At 40.9% G+C, this 18,517-nt stretch overlaps 2 protein-coding genes across 2 annotated transcripts; both read left to right on the forward strand.

Moving 5' to 3' along the window:
* Positions 1-312: 312 nt before the first annotated feature.
* nudt9 (nudix (nucleoside diphosphate linked moiety X)-type motif 9) lies at positions 313-6,168 on the forward strand. The gene is made up of 8 exons (XM_034212904.1): positions 313-493; positions 1,358-1,648; positions 1,782-1,871; positions 4,581-4,667; positions 4,940-5,051; positions 5,183-5,329; positions 5,411-5,495; positions 5,876-6,168. The coding sequence occupies exons 1-8, from the start codon at positions 405-407 to the stop codon at positions 6,019-6,021; spliced, it is 1,047 nt and encodes a 348-aa protein (XP_034068795.1). The 5' UTR covers positions 313-404; the 3' UTR covers positions 6,022-6,168.
* Positions 6,169-8,428: 2,260 nt separating this feature from the next.
* Positions 8,429-18,316, forward strand: si:ch211-11k18.4. The gene is made up of 12 exons (XM_034212918.1): positions 8,429-8,709; positions 9,317-9,428; positions 9,689-9,782; positions 9,986-10,040; positions 10,349-10,489; positions 11,294-11,454; positions 11,791-11,889; positions 12,048-12,193; positions 14,761-14,932; positions 15,019-15,131; positions 15,785-15,869; positions 17,500-18,316. Exons 1-12 carry the CDS (start codon positions 8,592-8,594, stop codon positions 17,557-17,559), a joined length of 1,356 nt encoding a protein of 451 aa, XP_034068809.1. The 5' UTR covers positions 8,429-8,591; the 3' UTR covers positions 17,560-18,316.
* The last annotated feature ends 201 nt before the right edge of the window (positions 18,317-18,517 follow it).

Here is an 18,517-nt window from a genome sequence, read left to right on the forward strand (position 1 = left end):
GATTGAGATTCTCCAATCATAAAACAAATATGTAAATGTGTTGCATATTGTTATCTTAGTGCTTAGATTTGTCGAAAATTGGTGACCATTTCGATATGATTATCCTTCAACCTAATACACACATGTTAAACCCATTCACAAAGACATGTATTCGTTTTTTTATTAATTATTTACAAATCAGGTGCACATACATTTCAATCATCTATTTTATTTTTTACCCTTGTTTATTTGTTAGATAATAAATACTTGACACTTATCACCATGGAAACGAGTGCGCCTGCCGTAGCCGCTCCTCTTTGCTGACGTCACCGCGTCGGGTGGTGCACTTCCTGGTTGGTTACTCGGTGCTTCATGCATGTTGTACTCTAGTTGATTTGAGAATATCGATTTATTTTCTCCGAGGAATGATACATTCCCTCCTGCGACGTGACTGGATCGGTCGGATTCGTCTAGCACTCACTCTGTTCGGACTCCCGTACACCGTCTGCACCCCCGGAGCTAGGTACAGTAACGTTAGTTGTAAAGACTCAACTAGAACCTGTGCGAATTTGACAGTTTTAGAATTTTAGAGAGCATTGTAATCAAGAGTATGCTGCAGTACCTATTTCTGTCCTTGCTCAATCCCAGGTCACATGATCGAAGTATGAACTGTGCTTTATATAAACGTTGCTAACAAACAAGATGTATTTCCATTTCATATTTATTTTAAGTAAATGTTATGTCAAAAAATAAGGAACTAAATGTACAGTAAATCATCAATGCTTAGGAAAAATGTGTTATTCAAACTATAAAAGTAGCTCTCAGTCTAAAATTCATTATAATCTCAATTTAACTTTTACCTGGCTGAAAAGAAGATCTATATAGAATAGAATTGGGAGGGATGAAACCCTCCGTAATGGTCACACATGAAGAGCACACAGCACACACAGTGAAATGTGTTCTCTGCTTTTAACCCATCCTAGTGCCAGGAGTCTAGTACTAGGAGCAGTGGGCAGCTATTGTACAGCGCCCGGGGAGCAATGGGAGTGAGGAAGGGCGGTGTCCGGTGCCTTGCTCAAGGGCACCACGGCAGGGCAGGAGGTGAACTGGGACCTCTCCAAGTAGAAGTCCACACTCCATATTTTAAGTCTGGTCGGGGACTTGAACCGGCGACCCTACGGCTCACAGTCCAAGCCCCTACTGACTGAGCCACTGCCGGATATCACCCTGTTGCCATGATAGGATTTAGCACTTTAGGGTTTCCATTGTTTGCCAGGAGCACAATAAGTGCATGTGTGTACTGGTATCAAGCTGCTTCAGGGAAGTCAGAGTGAGGTTATTGCTAAAAGGATTTCTATGTCTCATGTTTCATCCCCTGCAGGCCTTCCATCTCTTGCTCGTATTCTCACAATTTCAGGACCAGTCAGACATTGGGACCAATAAGTACCAGTTTCTGTAACCTTTACACGACTGGTGTCCAGACAATGTCGTCTTCATCAGCGCCCCACGTCAAGTCCAGATACCCCCAGTATCCAGGGTCCAAAATCAACCGCTTCCTCGTGCCTGATGACAAGGTGGGCTGGAGTCAGAACTGGCCGCAGTATAAACCCCTCAGCTACACCGACCCTTTAGTGGAAAAGAAGCCAGTATGGGCCGATCCTGAGATTGGGTGAGCAACACATTTCAATTAATGTTACATAAATTGGCTGTTGTGAGGCATTCTGACTGTAAACACTGTTTGTTTTTGAAGATCAGCTGGAGTTATTCATGCCTGTTTTTATGACATTTCCTTGTTTCTGCAGCTCTTTCTCTCCTAAGTTCAACACTGTGGACGGTGCTGTGGACAGGACAAGCTTTGAGGGCAGCTACAAAATGGAAAAGCAAAAGCCACTGTAAGTTATACCAAGAGAAATAGTTTTGTTGGATTGGTTTAGCTCGAAAACAGGTACTTCAAAGTCAAAAGTCAAAGTCACATCAGTATATGGTGCTTTCCAGGCCTTGAAGGGTAGAGAGTAGAATCTAAAAGAAAGTCACAGTAAAATAATTAGTTGTGAATCAGAATCAGAATACCTTTATTAGTCCCACGGAGGGGAAATTGCAGCAGAAAAGAGCCAAAGACAGCTTAATGTTACCTATGTTTATTTGTCAAATCATTTATATCTAAGGCTAATATGTTAGCAAGGACTCAGACTGCAAGGAATCTGGGTGTGACCCTAGATAACAAACTGTCCTTCACCGCAAACATCGCTGCTACAACCCGCTGCTGCAGATACACTCTTTACAACATCAGGAGGATACGTCCCCTCCTGACCCAGAAAACAACGCAGCTTCTGGTCCAGGCTCTCGTCATCTCACGCCTAGACTACTGCAACTCCCTCCTGGCTGGTCTACCTGCATGTGCCATCCGACCTCTGCAGCTCATCCAGAATGCAGCGGCTCGTCTGGTCTTCAACCTTCCTACATTCTCCCACACCACGCCGCTCCTCCGCTCCCTTCACTGGCTTCCGGTAACTGCTAGAATCCACTGGTACTAGTGTACCATGCTGTGAATGGATCTGGCCCTTCCTACATCCAGGACATGGTTAAACTGTACACCCCAGCACGTGCACTCCGCTCTGCATCAGCCAAACGGCTCGCTGCACCCGCACTGCGAGGGGAGGGGGACCCAAGGGGGACCCAAGTTCCCATCAGCAAAAACACGTGGGTTTGCTATCCTGGCTCCAAAATGGTGGAATGAGCTCCCCATTGACATCAGGACAGCAGAAAGCTTACACATCTTCCGGCGCAGACTGAAAACTCCTCTCTTTCGACTCCACTTCGAGCGATAAAATTACTAACAAAGAACTTATATACTAATAAAGGACTTGCTTATCTAAAGCCAGTTGAGTATCACTTACAATGTTTTGTCTCTATGAAACCTGATGTACTTATATGATTCTGTTTTCTTCAAGTTTGTATTTTGTTGGTCGAACGCACTATTGTAAGTCGCTTTGGATAAAAGCGTCAGCTAAATGTAATGTCATGTAATGTAATGAAGGATAGCTCCACAGAGCCCTTTCACATTTCCTTAGCCATTTCATTAATTGTTAATGTCAAGACATCGATTAAGCTTTGTAACAGGACTGGGCAGATAAAGAGAAAAGTTGTAGCAATCACGACAGAGGCAGTGTTCAAGTCCAAAAAAGAGGCTTTATTGCTGTTAAACTCAAAAATACCTTTAACTATACAAAGGCTAACATAGCCGGGCCGCTAACCGACTTACCAGCTTACAAAATGTTTCCTCACGCTGGGAGTCTCCTGCTCCCTCCATGTGCCACACACAACTGAGCAGCTCTGGGTGCTTTTGTCTCCCTTGAGGGAGTGATTAGCACCAGGTGTGAGGTCTCCACTAGTGATGTTACGTATTGCGCCGAGGCTTCGGAGCGTGTGTCGAGTAATCCCCAAAGCTTTTTGTGAAGCATGTATCGAGGCTTGTATCGTTTTGGGCCAGTGACGTCATCGATGACAAACGAAGCCTCGCTGCCTGTCGATACCACGTGACTGCTTCACGAAGCGATTCAGATCGGTTGAACCGTTGAACCACAACGCTCATAATACCCATGGATGTATAATAAGAACCATATTACCCCTCCTGTACCCGGGCCCGGTGACACGATGGAATCAAGAGAGCTCAGACCCTCACTTATATAGAGGTCGGAACATGTCATAAGTATAAATAGATACAAGCATAAATAAATGTAGGAATAAAAACATGAACAAATAAATACAGGAATAAATATGTTGCAGTGTTTTCAGGGAGCTTTAGTGTGTGTGCTGTGGCTCAGCTGGAAAGCAGTTGACTCACGACCGCAGGGTCCCTGGTTCAACGACTGAACAATACGTATTTTTTGTTGTTTATAAAAGCTACAGCTAAATGAGATAATGTAGTTAATAAATGTATACTTTGATATGGTTTAGCCTTTCTCAGGCTACAACATGGTTAAGTTTACGAATATTATTAAGGAATACAAATCCCTCTTTGCAATGTTTACCAGCCTCCTTAGGCTTTTCAATCACAATCATTAAACTGGAATAAATACAATATTGTTAACATGAAAATATGATTTAATGTTCGTTGTTTAGAGTTATTCTAAGGCTTTACTCAATGGGAACTCGGTATGAGATGATGGAGCACACTGTTGAGATGTCCAATCTGCCTGTTTTACACACTTTGACCAACAGGGGGTTTGTGTTCAAATGAAGCCCATGATGAAGCCTCATGAGATGAACCCTTTTGCGAACCAATTGGCTGGAAAGTTTCAAAGCTTCATAAGGCTTCATCTCACCATCACTAGTCTCCACACCTGCTCCCAATACTGTTAATTGGAAGCGGGTGGATCCACCTATTGGGAATGGTGCCTCCCACTACTCTGCCTCCCAGTCCCTTACAGCTTTTATAGTAATGGATAGACGTATATGGATGAGCTCGTTTTCTAAAAGTAATGTTTTTAATTGTACGGCCTACAACAATGCTGTGTGCTCTCGTTACTAAAGAGGTTTTTGTGTTTGTAAAATATTTTTGTATTTGCTTGTAAATGAATGATCTAATTGTATTCTTGTAGAAATCCCTGTGGACGCACAGGGGTGACAGGCAGAGGATTGCTGGGACGATGGGGACCCAATCATGCTGCAGATCCCATTGTCACAAGGTAACTTTGTCTTTACTTTGCATATTGATATTACCCTGATACTTATAACACAGCTCAGTACTCAATTTAGTAACATAAATAATTATTCAAATTGTGAAAATGCATTAAATACCTCACTACGAACAGCCAAGCAATTTAAGGTTCTTCACAAACACGATATCACTAGAACCGTTTTCTGTCTTCTTATAAAAAAAAAAGAGTTGTTCATTTGCCAGGAAACAAAACACTTTCTTTCATATTTTAAGATAAAATCCTCATTTTTTGTTTGTAAGATGGAAAGTAGATGCCAAAGGAGGAAAGACACTTCACTCAGTGTCAAAGCGACCTGTCCTGCAGTTTGTGTCCATCAAGAGGAAAGACTGCGGGGAGTGGGCCATTCCTGGGGTTAGTGGCTTTATATTTCTCCCTCTTCCAAAAAGTTAAAAGCCAAGACATTGATGGTGTTGAGTGGTTTAGGGTGTATATGTTGTCACTGTCTTGTGACTTGGCTGTGTATTTATATGTTTGTTTTGTAGGGGATGGTAGACGCCGGGGAGCAGGTCTCTATCACGCTGCAGAGAGAGTTCTCAGAAGAAGCTTTGAATTCATTGGTCATCACACCAGCAGAGAAAGCAAAAATCCGTGATCGCATCTCCAAACTCTTCAAATCACCAGGGTTTCAGGTCAGGAAAAGCCTCCCACTCTCTCTCTCTATTACTTGTTTTCTGCCACCTTTTAGTCAACAGTTTATTTTTTGTCTACAGGTTTATAAAGGCTATGTAGATGATCCTAGAAACACTGACAATGCTTGGATTGAGACAGTTGCTGTTAACTTCCATGATGACTCAGGTATAAATATTACGAAACATTTATTTTTTAAATTGCTATAATATTTTGTTTAAAAAGGCAAATGATGGATTATTTTACGACTACTAATTGCATACTTGACGTTCCCTAAGTTAAATACAGACATTGGATAAAGCCAGGTTCTTGTTAACATAGGGAATTAGTATTACTCCATTTTTTTAAATACCCTTGGAGGTTATAGGAGAAATCTATTGACGCAAATAGACCAAGAGTAATAAAAAGACACGTAAATGTGGAATTTGAATGTTTTTGCCTTTAGTTTCTCGTCTTAATTATCCAAACATTTTTCTTGAGATATTTTCTCTGGTGGCAACAAACAGGTTTTTTTTAGGGCCATGATGACATCTTTGTTGTTACCGTAGGCAACAGTGTGAGCGAGCTGCTGCTGCAAGCTGGTGATGACGCAGGAGAAGTCCAGTGGGTTGATGTTGACTCGTCCTTCCCGCTCTACGCAAGTCATTCCCATTTCCTGGAGCTGGTTGCCAAAGAGAGGAAAGCTCACTGGTAACCAAGGACGACGGACTCTACTCTGACACCACGATGAAGCAAAAAAACGTTATATGCATCTCTAGTTTGACATTCATATGTATGCCCACTAATGAATGATACATTGTGACTGCAGAATCTATTAAATGAATGAAACAAACAGGTTAAAGGGGCCCTATTATGCTATTTTCAGGTTTCATATTTGTATTTTGTGCCTGCACTGTGACATGTTTCCATGCTTTAATGTTCAAAAAGCTCTATTTTTGTCATACTGCCTTTGCTGCAGCACCTCTTTTCACCCTCTGTCGGACACCAGAGCCCAGTCTGCTCTTATTGGTTAGCTTACCGGTTCTGTTGTGATTGGTCAACCACTTAGGCTAAGGGGAGGGACCTCTCTATCACGTACAATGTGTGTTATAGTCTAATAAGGGAGAAAAGCTCAGCCCATAGTTATGTTGTTTGACTTTTATCCTTGAAAAGAAGAAAATTGAGATTCATTTTTAAACATTCACGTAATTGTTTGGAAGAAGCTTTATATGAGACTGTAAAATGCAAGATGCTGCTGAGTGGCAAACCAGATTATTTCTACTGGCACTAATTATGCTAATGTATTCAATGTTAGAAAGGATCACATTAGCCCAATGTGATCATGTAAGAACAAACACAAAGAGCTGCTGAACATAACACATACTACATTAATTTAAGTGTGATAAGGGAGGGCAATCAAATTGAAAAAGTGTACCCTGACTTTGATCTTTAGACGTGAATGGAATATGAAAATGTGCTGGAGCAAGTCACTGAACTACACGCCGGCTGAAGCTAGGAGACAAACATGTTTTAAGAAGTGATAACAGATGGTGGAAGCAAAGGCCATTTCACACATAACAGCCTGCCTTTTCCAAAATGTTCACATCAGTACGTGTCATCTCACTGCTGGGCGTACTTTGTGAGGAGGCAGGGATGCAGAATTACGCAAGAAGAGGCTGTTAGCATTCATGATAAAAACACTAACACTGGGACCCTTCTGTCATCAAATAACAGCCAGCAACAGACAACCAAGTCTTTGCAGTAAAACATATTTGTCTTCCGACTAATTAACAGATTTGAGATCTGATATGAATGTTATGTATGCTAGAAAAAAAAACTAGTGAGGAGGCCAATGAGGCACTTGTGGCTGAAAGGGAACTATTACTACAAAAACGTTATTGAAGGGGTAGCTCTGATTTTTGAACGGGGGTAATATGAAGTAATCATCCACAGTCAGTGTGTTCCCTGGAGAAAATAACAGGAGTTTGGGTGCAGGGCAATGATTTGATTTTGTCTTCTCTGCAGAATGTGAAATTAGTTTCAGTGTTATACATAAAGCCTTTCTTATTGTAATGTCTGTATGCTTTGATGTGAAAATATACCCATAAGTGTCGACTTACTAAACATGCACTGAAAGTCTGTTTATTGTTTTTTCATTTGACTCACTTGAAATTGTAAATCAGTAAGAATGATTGGGTGGATTTGTTCATTTTTAGCCATAAAATATATGTATCTAAGAAGTTGTTGCATTTGGAGCATTCATCTTTAATATTTATGCAAATCTTGAGATCTGATGCACTATTATTAATACAAATTATTTGATTTGTGTTTGATTTTAAGAGATCTTCCTCAATGTCTAATGTGTTTTTCTTCCCATTTAATGGCCGAATAAAATATATAAAAAATACATTTCATTGGTCAAATATTTGTTCATTGCTCCTTGTGTTTGTATACTGATGAGTTGCTTGCCGTCTGCTGTGTGCATTGGGTCTGCTATTGGATGCAGGCCCAAGCACTCTCTAAAGACTACTTCTGTGCGATGGGTTGTTACATCTCCAATCATTTACTAAATTGAGTGTGATGTTTGCCTCAATGGCCTTGAACTGCTTGAACCACACATTAATCTGTTAGTCTCCACTCCAGTCCTCACACAGACAACAGCAAGCTATACTGCCTCATTACTGCAGTTATGTGAGAACAAATCAGTGAGACAGAAGGTGGGAGGCAAATCAGTCTTTTAAACTTATATAAACCATACACTGTATTTGCTTGGTGTCATCATTTATTAATAATATTAGTGTTTCCAGCTAGGCTCATGGCAGTACAGTAATGTGGATTTCATTTCAAGACAGCCTTTGTGGTGTGTAGTTCTTTATCTTTTACAGCTGCCTACATGTATTTACTGTAGACATAAGTGCATCAGACAGTCTTGTAAATTCTTCAAATATAGTTATACCCTTAAACAGAGCTTGAATGTACACAATATTAAGTGTCGAACCTGTTTTCGCGTTTTATACTGTTTTTTGTTTCGTTAGCATATGTGGCTGTTGGTGGACTGACGCTACATACATTCAATGGAGTAAACTACATAACCCAGAAGCCTTTGCGACAAAAGCCGTTCCATTCCATCTGAGGACGTGGCTAAGCTTACGTCTCAACCCCGTGTGTTAGCAGAGCAGACCGGGGCGATTCAAACAGGGGTAACCGGCTTTGTTCATAGCTAGCACAGAGAGTAATTTACTTCAACATTTATATACAGAAGTGAGACATCCTCCCCGTGGTACAATGTCTGGGAAAATCAAGAACCGAAATGCTGCAAACGCAGAGGCGCTAACCGGCGGAGTGTCCTGCGATGAGCGTATCTTGCGGGACTGTCATCAACTGTACACGGATCCAGCCAGTGGTGAGTTGGTGACTATATTTTCTTGCCTCAAACAATCACCTCACTGGAAATTGCTACAACTTTCACACATGTTTGAATAAAGTTAGTCTAGCAAGCTGTTTTGCTGACCAAGGGTTTGCTAGCTAACTTGTTGAGACGTTAAACCTGACACAGGGGGCTAACAGTTAGCTAGCTATTAAGCAAGAAGTGTGGGATTTGATTCTCATCACGCGAGCTAACCAATGCTAGTTTTATTAGCCACGTATGGAGAGCTGGCAATTAGAGTCAGCTACAAAATGACAACGGGTTAGCAGTGTATGCTAGCTAGCTCTGAACATGCTAAGTTTAATGGTGACAGTTCATTAGAGACTGTTCACTCAGGGCGTGATTCAGGGGCCACGCAAGGAATGATGGGTCCCCAGAAAAATAATGAATGAATGAATTGCATCAGATTTTTAAAATGCCATCCTTAGTTTAAAATCCACTAAATACAAATACTCCTGCTGAAGTGTGATGGGCCTTTCTCCAGCTCCTGTAGCAGTCTTGCTCTTGACCTGAGAGCTGTCATAGCTCCAGTTTAACTTGATGAATACATCCTGGATTTGACAAAAGTCTGTTATTTTTTCAGGGTTGATCTCTGTTGCCGAAACTGTTGGCGTGAAGCTGCTGGCCCCCAGGAAAAAGATCACTGTGATGCTGATGGGCAACCACTCTGCTGGGAAAAGCTCCTTCATCAACTGGTGAATATGTTTGACAGAGAGAAAATCACATTTCTCTACGCTTAGCAAACAAAGTGATGACTTGCATGCAACCCAATGAAACGTGAAAAGCGTGAATCAGAAAATCACATGTTGAAAAGATTTAAAGCAACAGGTCTACATAGAACTCCAAGTTAAGTCTCTGCCTGTCCAGCTTTATTTGTTTCTGTTGCATTCTGGGACACCCCTCCTTGGCACAGCTTTGTAATCGTGACTGTTTCGTTTTGTCTTTTTTTTGTCAGGTATGTTGAAGAGCACATCCAGCGCACAGGAGTGGCCATTGAGACTCAAGGCTTCAGCTTTGTTACAAGTGGGCGCAAGAGAGAATCTCTCACAGTGAGTGCAACAACAGCACAAAAACAAAAAAGCACAATTTATTGTAAAATAGCTTAATATGTTGCAACATCTGCTGTTTTATTGCAGTTTTTATTTCTTCATTTTAATTACTTGGAACTATTTCCAATGTAGTATTTCCGTTCTTCTTAAGGTCCTGATACCTGGTTCACATTCCCTACTAATGCAGTTCTGCTTTTCTTTAGGGAAATGCCACCCTTCATCTGTATCCACATTTCAAGCCTCTGCAAGAGTTCAAAGGTGAGATTTCAGCTCTTATCACTATCTGTCCCTGTTGATGATGCACTTTAACATAGTGCAGACAAAACTTGGTGCGTGGCCGGCAGCACCCCTTGAACTTTAAAAACAATAATCAAGCTCCCAGAATCACTAGACTGACACGACTATACCAAACCGAACTTCATAGATTAAGTGACATAACATGATAAGCATGATGGAGCAAGACAAAAAAACTGTGACAGTGTTAAATGATCTGTATCAAATGTTAATAAACATGTCATCATCTGCTGTCCACCAGCTTTCACCCATCTTCTTGAATTTGTATCTAGGTGTTTCAGAGTACTTGAGCACAGAGATCTGCACGTCGCGACAGAAACGTTTCAGCCTGGTGACGTTTGTGGATTCACCGGGGCTGGTGGACGGTGATATGAAGTACCCCTTCGATGTGGACGAAGTCATCATGTGGCTGGGTGAGTAGCAGCTATCTTACATATTATCATAAAATAATACAAGATTAAAGAAGTGACATTTGTTCACTCTGTTGTTTCCCCTTAAATTGAAATATTGGCCTAAAAAGTGTGTGTGTGTGTGTGTGTGTGTGTGTGTGTGTGTGTGTGTGTGTGTGTGTGTGTGTGTGTGTGTGTGTGTGTGTGTGTGTGTGTGTGTGTGTGTGTGTGTGTGTGTGGTGTTGTGTGTGTGTGTGTGTGTGTGTGTGTGTGTGTGTGTGGTGTGTGTGTGTGTGTGTGTGTGTGTGTGTGTGTGTGTGTGTGTGTGTGTGTGTGTGTGTGGTGTGTGTGTGTGTGTGTGTGTGTGTGTGTGTGTGTGTGTGTGTGTGTGTGTGTGTGTGTGTGTGTGTGTGTGTGTTGTGTGTGTGTGTGTGTGTGTGTGTGTGTGTGTGTGTGTGTGTGTGTGTGTGTGTGTGTGTGTGTGTGTGTGTGTGTGTGAGATTAGCCATCTTTCCCCAGGTTAACTGTCTCTCACCACTTCCTTAGCAGGCAAACTTAGATGTACTCAAAGCAAACTGTTAAAAGTCTTGTAATCTCCTTTCAGGGAAATTATATTGTCACAGTATAATGAAACTGTGTCTAAAAAGCTTCACAAAACCGTTTAAAGAATATAACTCACAACTTTTCTCTTTTGGCATCACACTTCTTGACATTAATGCTTTTCAATTAATGAAGAAGAAGAATGTGACGCAATTCAATCAATGTGTATTGCATCACATTCTTATATTACAATCAGTAAACAATGTTTATTCCCACTGTTCCTCTCAGGTGATGTCTGTGACCTGATCCTGGTCTTCTTTGACCCCATGGGTCAGGCTCTGTGCAAGCGCAGCCTCAACATTGTGGAGAAACTGAATGACAAACATGGAGACCGACTGCACTTCTACCTGAGCAAGGCTGACGAGGCCGGGGGGGAATCGGACAGACAGGTATGCACGTAAAAGCTTGCATCATCTTTATTAGATTTTTGAAAAATGCACTCATCTAGTACAACCCATTTTGTAGAAGTTAAATAAGTAGTATCCACACGTTACAAAACATGATGTGGTCAGACTGAGGGATAATCACCTAAAATAGTCTATGAGGTCCTCTTCATGGTAAAGTGTGTGGGTGGTTTGAAGCTGCTGTTAAGTGTCTTTACTAGTGCAGGCTTTAAAGTGTGAGAAGAGAACATGGACATTCACTTGCATATAATATTGTCCTTTTACCAGAGTTTCACTGAGAACTCTCTCCCTCTGACTTCTTTCTTTGTCTGCCTGTTGCAGAGAGTAATGATGCAGATTGTCCAGGAGCTCTGCAAGCGGCCTGGACTCAACAAGTGCGGTTTTGACATGCCCACAATCTACATTCCTAATCCAAATAAGGTAAGGGTTGCATTTTCATAGAGCTCGAGACGATTGCACCCTTTTTAGGCTCATGTTTTTGCTCCTTCAACTTGTTTTTCCATGTAATTCCAATTATTTTAAGAGATCGTAATGTGAACGTAATGACGGCTGCTAACTGTCTTTGTTTCTGCTCTCAGCCGAGTCGCTGTGTGAACCAGATCGAGGATGTTTGTCGCACCATCGAGAAAACCATCAACCAAACGGTCCAGAATACTCTGAACTCCCTGGAGAAGGACTGCGAGGTGATCAGCGAGGCCATCGCTGACACGCTCAGCAACGACAGGTAGGAACACTTTCTGCTACAGAAGGAAATATAGTTTAGGTAAAACGAATATGCAGAATTGTCGCAGCAGTAAACAATTAAGAACACAAAATTAAACAGGATTGTATTTTATTGCGTGCAGGACCGAGGTGAGGCTACCTTCATTGTATATTTACAGTTGAATAAACTCCTAGTATCGAGGCATGGGACCATATGAACATTCTTGATAATCCTGGAGAAAAAAACTGCCATTCATTATTCAAATTTGATTATCCCCATTTTCATTAAAATATGCTTAAAACTCTTGTTTGGCACTGAAACATACTAAAACTACACATTTGTATTGCAGATAAGACTTATATCTTAATTAGTGAGCATCTCTTTTTAGTTAAAATTAGGGATGCTCCGATTGATCGGTCACCGATCGAGATTGGCCGATACTCACTCTCTACCGATCGATCGGTGCTCTCTAAACATGCCGATCGCGAGTGCCGATCGCATGACGTGAAATACATGACACTTTTCTCTGTGTGCGGCAAAACAAGCTCGCCAAAATGGCTTCACCGGTCTGGCATTATTTTAAGGTGTCCGAAAAAGACAGTAAAATAGCGGAATGCAACGTGTGTGTGTGAAGCAGAAATCCTGCAGCTCCGCCCGCCGGACAGGTGAGCGGAACGAAACACACAAGAGTTAGACCTAACACACTTAGCTATTTTATCTACCTCTGGAACAAGCTAAACTAGTTATAGATATATGTATTCTTCATTGTCGGGTCACTCATTACTGGATCAGTGAGCTGCATGAGATACTGACAGGCTGTCAGGAGAGAGAGAGAGGAGGAGAGAGGAAAAGAGAGCGCTTCCGCTAATTTCTCCCGTGTTATTATCCAAAGTGAATGTAAACTTGAATAATGTACATCATTTGAATGTAATAATTAAGTTGATTGTTGTTTGTGGAAGCTCCAGTGAATGAGCATTAACTGAGTTTAAACATCACTTTAAATGGAAGATTTAAAGTGATGTTTAAATCTTCCATTTAGGCCCCCCCCCACTCGATCGGATCGGCTCCGAAATTGCCGATCGGAGCATCCCTAGTTAAAATGAACATACTTAAAGGGGACCTATCATGCAAAATGCACTTTTGTACGTCTTTTATACATGGATATGTGTCCCCGGTGTTCCAGGGAACTCACCAAGTGTCAGAAAACACAACCCTCTCTATTTTCCTCCATACCCAAATTTCTAAAAAAAGGGGCTGCAACGGATCTGATACAGACTGATCCAGATTTGAACACTGTCCTGACGTCAGGACGGTGGTGCTACGGCTATTGGTCAATTCTCCACCTATCAGGGGAATGAGAGGTTGGGCCACGGCCGGCCATTGTTGCTCGAAAGCGCTGGAGACGCTGTAGTACATATGCCAGGCCTGTAAGTGGCGCTGTAGTCTGCCACAAAAGCAGCGAAGAAGGCTTCCCTTGCATGGTTGCCATGGTTGCCCTTCTGTTTATCCTCCGCTGTGGCTCTTTTTCTCCCTCCCCGAGGCATGCGTTTGCGCCTCCTGCTTTAAAACAAATGAATAATGACTCTATATAATCATATGTAAGGGATCATGTGCAGCGCCGCGGTCATTATGGGGAAACGAACACCGACAGGCCGATCAGGAGCCCGACGCCAAGCGGAGGGATCTAGATCGGCATGAAGGCACATTATGCAATGTGCACATTATCCCGCTTATTACATGGCCACATTCTCAACAAAGTAACGACATGACTCCCAATATTAATTGAAATGCTTTTATGGATTTATAAAATGATTTTATTGATTTAAAAAATAGTTGTATTGATTTAAATTGACATGCATCCGCTAAGAAAAATAGTCCGTTGTTACTGTTTGAACTAACGTAGCAACGGCAGGAACTGCTTCGATAGTGTTTTTGAGGAGCTTTTTGATTACAGATTTGAAAACATCATTGCTTGCTTTAATAGTAGCACAATTCATTATGTCAAACGTTGGAAAGTATCTAGATATCCCTGCCCTAATGCCAAAGTAACTGCCAACTCCCCTCTCCTGCAGGGGGGCGTGGTCAGCTGCAGCTCACAGAATTAGCCCCCTGCAAAAACAGGGCTGGAAAGAGCAAATAGAGCGAAATGAGGCATGGCTAAAATGCAGGATCTGTTTGGTATTTTGAAAAAATATATATATTTATATACTTTTATATAGGTATGGCCCTACAATATATGTTTCAAATGTAGCATGATAGGTCCACTTTAAATAAGATAATCACCAATCACAGTTCCCCCTGCATAAATAAAAAAGGTAACATTACTTGAGTCTGGTTCTTAGTTATATTTTATCTGCTGTTTTAAAAAAATATATATTTATATTTCTTCTCAGTTGGACACTCTCCGGTTGGCTATCATTTATTTTATGGAGAGAAAATCACTTTGACTCTTCACATTAGAATATTTTTTGAAATGTTGCTTAAAGAGCTTAAATAAATAAAATCACCATCAATCATACCAATAAAACCTTCATATTAAAAGCACATTTTTACATTTTGATTGAATAACGTCGACTCTCCCCTCTCAGGCAGGTCAGTGCCAGTAACCGGCGTGCGCGCTGTAAGAGCTGCTTCCTCACGCTGCTGGGCTTCAGCGTGCCTCTGGCCCTGGCGGCGCTACTGGTGCTGGGCATCCTCTCCAAGGAGCTGCTGGAGGCGGCCCTGGGCCCCGAGGCCACCGAGACCCTCTCTCTCTACCTGGTGAGTGCGCAGGCTTCAGTGTTATCTTGCACAGTCTACATGTAAAACAGTAAAGTCTGATTTGTAGCGGCTCTCGTGATCCACAGGCTCCGGCTGTGAAACTGTTCGAAACGCTGTCTGTGGAGCAGCAGCTGTACGGCGTGGGCGGGATGGTGCTGCTCTCCTTCCTCCTGCTCATCTTCACACGCTACTTCTTCAGGTACCACAATAACGTCTGATAACAATGGGGCTGAATCTGGCGCTAGACTGATACGTACTATAAGGTTTTCATTCATTGTAATATTTCATGAAAATACCTACCCCCTTTTTTTTCTTCCCATCCTGCTTTCTCCAATCAACACATTGAAACCTTGGCAAACTTATATTAAAACTCAATATTTTTTTCAAGCAATAATTGCCAAATGTCCCCCTGCTTCAGTCACTGCCTTTCTTTGTCTTGTGTTGTAAAAAAAACCCAAAACCTTTTTTTAAAGTTTCAAATATAACTTTTCTAACTTCTTTTGGACACAATGCATTTTAATTATTAATAAAACAATTATTATAATAAGTAACGATGGAAATTATGTTAGTTGCATTGTGTACAATAGTATATAGAACCCTTCTATCCAAGGTCTTTTTATGTCCATACTTTTCTCTGTTCAATCCAAACCCTGTTTTGCTCCAGCTGGTCCACTTTAATTTCCCCCTGTGGAATCCAGAGGGTAATCTATTTTAAGCTTCTGCATGTGACTGGTCTCCCCCTGGACTTGCAACTTTGCCTTTTATAAGGGGAAAAAGGGACTTTCATTTTCTCTCCAACTTCAGTTTGTTTGTTAATAAATAACTTATTAAATTCCTTTCAATCTTTTGCAGGACTCAACCAACTATGAGCGGCAAACAGAAGAGGCAGCTGCAGGAGAAGCTGGAGTACGTTCAGGAGGTGGTCAAGACCAAAAAGGTATCATATCTGTGTGTGTGTTAGTGTTAATTTCGTTGACTAAAACTATGACGAAATATGTTCGTCAACAACCTTTTTTCCATGACTAAAACGAGACGATGACGAGACGGCACCGACGGCAGTAAACAATAACTGTAACGAAATCATCATGCAATATCGTTGACGAAAAGTGACGAGACGAAAATGTAGTTTACTAAATAAAAACTATGCCAAAATCTCTCTTTACTTTCGTTGACGAAAAATGAGGAGACGAATTATTATCAAAGATAACGTTACATCTCTTATAGTCAGTTTTTCTCCCAGCAGTTCCATTTCCGGTGCTGCGGCAGGGCAGCAGCTGTGTGTCTGTGCTGTGCGCGGCGGTACCTTTGAATTACACCGGGCAGCGGCACACTGAACTGTCAGGAAGACGGGTCTAACTCATGGTCTAACTAACCTTATTTAACAGAAAATAAAATGGCAACAACAGGGCTTGGGAGCAGTGGTCGCGTCAACCGAATACCCCGGAAGGGAAGCAATGTGGCCATAACACAGCTGGTAAAAACACCACAAACCTGACCAGATACTCTCTGCAAAGCTTCTTAATCATTCAACCTGTATTTCATCAAATAAGAATAAGATATAATCTTATTTTGAAATAAGTTTGACTAAAATGACAAATTATTGGTTTTGGCTAGACTAGTTTGACTGAAATGTTCTATATAATCTGATGACTAAAAAATACTCCACAGTTTTCATTGACAAAAAGTAGACTAAAATGCTCAGACTTTTAGTCGACTAAAACTTGACTAAATAAAAACTGGATGGAGGTGACTAAATATGACTAAAACTAAAAGGAAATTTAACACAGGACTAAGACTAAAACTAAATAAAAAAATAGCTGACGAAATTAACACTATGTGTGAGACTCAAATGATAAAGCAATGCGTTACATTGAGGCATATCATGTGAGCCATTCCTCATAGTCCTACATTCTGTAAACCGTGCATATTCCTCTGTGTATTATCAAAGGGTTTATTGTCATAGTCACAATAGTCCCAGGCTCCTACAACATGCAATATACTTAAGATATACAAATAAGTATAAATAGCGCAAGAAAATACACAATGTCACAATGACACAATATGCATGTAAATGCAGAAATAAGTAAACTTTTTACAGGTAAAATAAAACACAATGTAAAATTAAATACTGTACAGTGGAATAAAATACTGCTTATTGTAGTGTGTATAAATGTGTGTTCTGGAACCAGATGTGTGTGTTCACAAGTGAGGGTAGGCACTTCACAGAGCTCAGACGTTTATCATATTTTGCACATTTCTGTTCAATGCAACCTCTTTTAAATCTGCACTTTTACTTTTATATTCTAAGATACTGCACATATTTAGGTTTTCGAGGAAATTGTCGTATTTTAATTGTGATTTCAGACAAAGGGGGGAAAGAGGCAGTATGAGAAAAATAAAGACCTTTTTGAACGTTAAAGCATGGAGACATGTCACAGTAGTGGCACAAAATACAAATATTAACCTGATGGCATAATATGTCTCTTTAAACCTACATGGTGAACAAACGGATTATATTTCTGAAATGGCAGCAATGAGCTTTAACTGTCTTATTTTCTCCCCTCTAGAAAAAGCTGTACGACGAATACCTTCGCCAGAGTGTCAGCGATCAGGACATGGACATGTAAAGGAAAACCATTTCACTGACGTTGGACCAAACGAAATGAAACCTTTCAGCCGAGTCACTTTGATCGCTCCTCACTGTATCATGTTAAAGTGTGCAGATGTAACTTATAAGCACACGGTACTAACACCCATCACATGTCTGATGAGGAAGATGTTACGTCTGTCAGCACTCTCAACCCACACTACCTGCAGATAACTAGTGTTGGAAATGAGCTCTTGTTACTGATCGCTTATTTGTTGTGAGCATTTCTATACATGTGCCTCTCCGCCAGTCAAATGATTAACAGGCTTATACCACTTTAAGATATTTAAACATTTGCAAAACTATTTATAATATTTCTTTATCAGATTAATAGTTTTTTGGTTAGAAGACGTATAGCACTTGTTTACATGAGTCGACTTTGTATGAATTTTTGTAAACCATCACCAGCATTGTATACAGTACTGTGGGATCATGAAGAAACGGTGTTGGTATTATTCGAGTTCGCATCCTGAATGTCTGTTAGTTCCTTTGTAGAATATTCAATTATACGCACAACTGTTATTGAATTCAATGTCCAGGAATTCAACATTTTCCCCCTGATGAAACCAACTTTTTGTACTATTCTCTTCTACGTTGTGACCATGTTTTAATTGCCAATGACTTAAATCATATACACTGTTCATAATAATAGATATTGATGAGGCTCTTTCTTGAGTTTCTGTTCTGTACTTGAGGTCTTTCAAACAAGAAATTAAACACATTTTGAGGACAATGCATTTCATCTTTCCAATTGTTACACTGTTCTTTTGTTAATTCCTTGACACTAAGGTCACATTGACATTTCTTAGGCCTAAAGATGAGGTCTTTTGTTTGAACTTTTCCTCGCCACACCCGCTTTCACTGACTGATAAAGCAGACAGGATGCATGCCCTCTCACTGTAGATAGCAGATGTCTGAATGAAGAAATGAAAACGTGG

The sequence above is a fragment of the Gymnodraco acuticeps genome, unplaced genomic scaffold (genome assembly GCF_902827175.1).
Source record: "Gymnodraco acuticeps unplaced genomic scaffold, fGymAcu1.1, whole genome shotgun sequence".
In the NCBI taxonomy this organism is placed as follows: Eukaryota; Metazoa; Chordata; class Actinopteri; order Perciformes; family Bathydraconidae; genus Gymnodraco; species Gymnodraco acuticeps.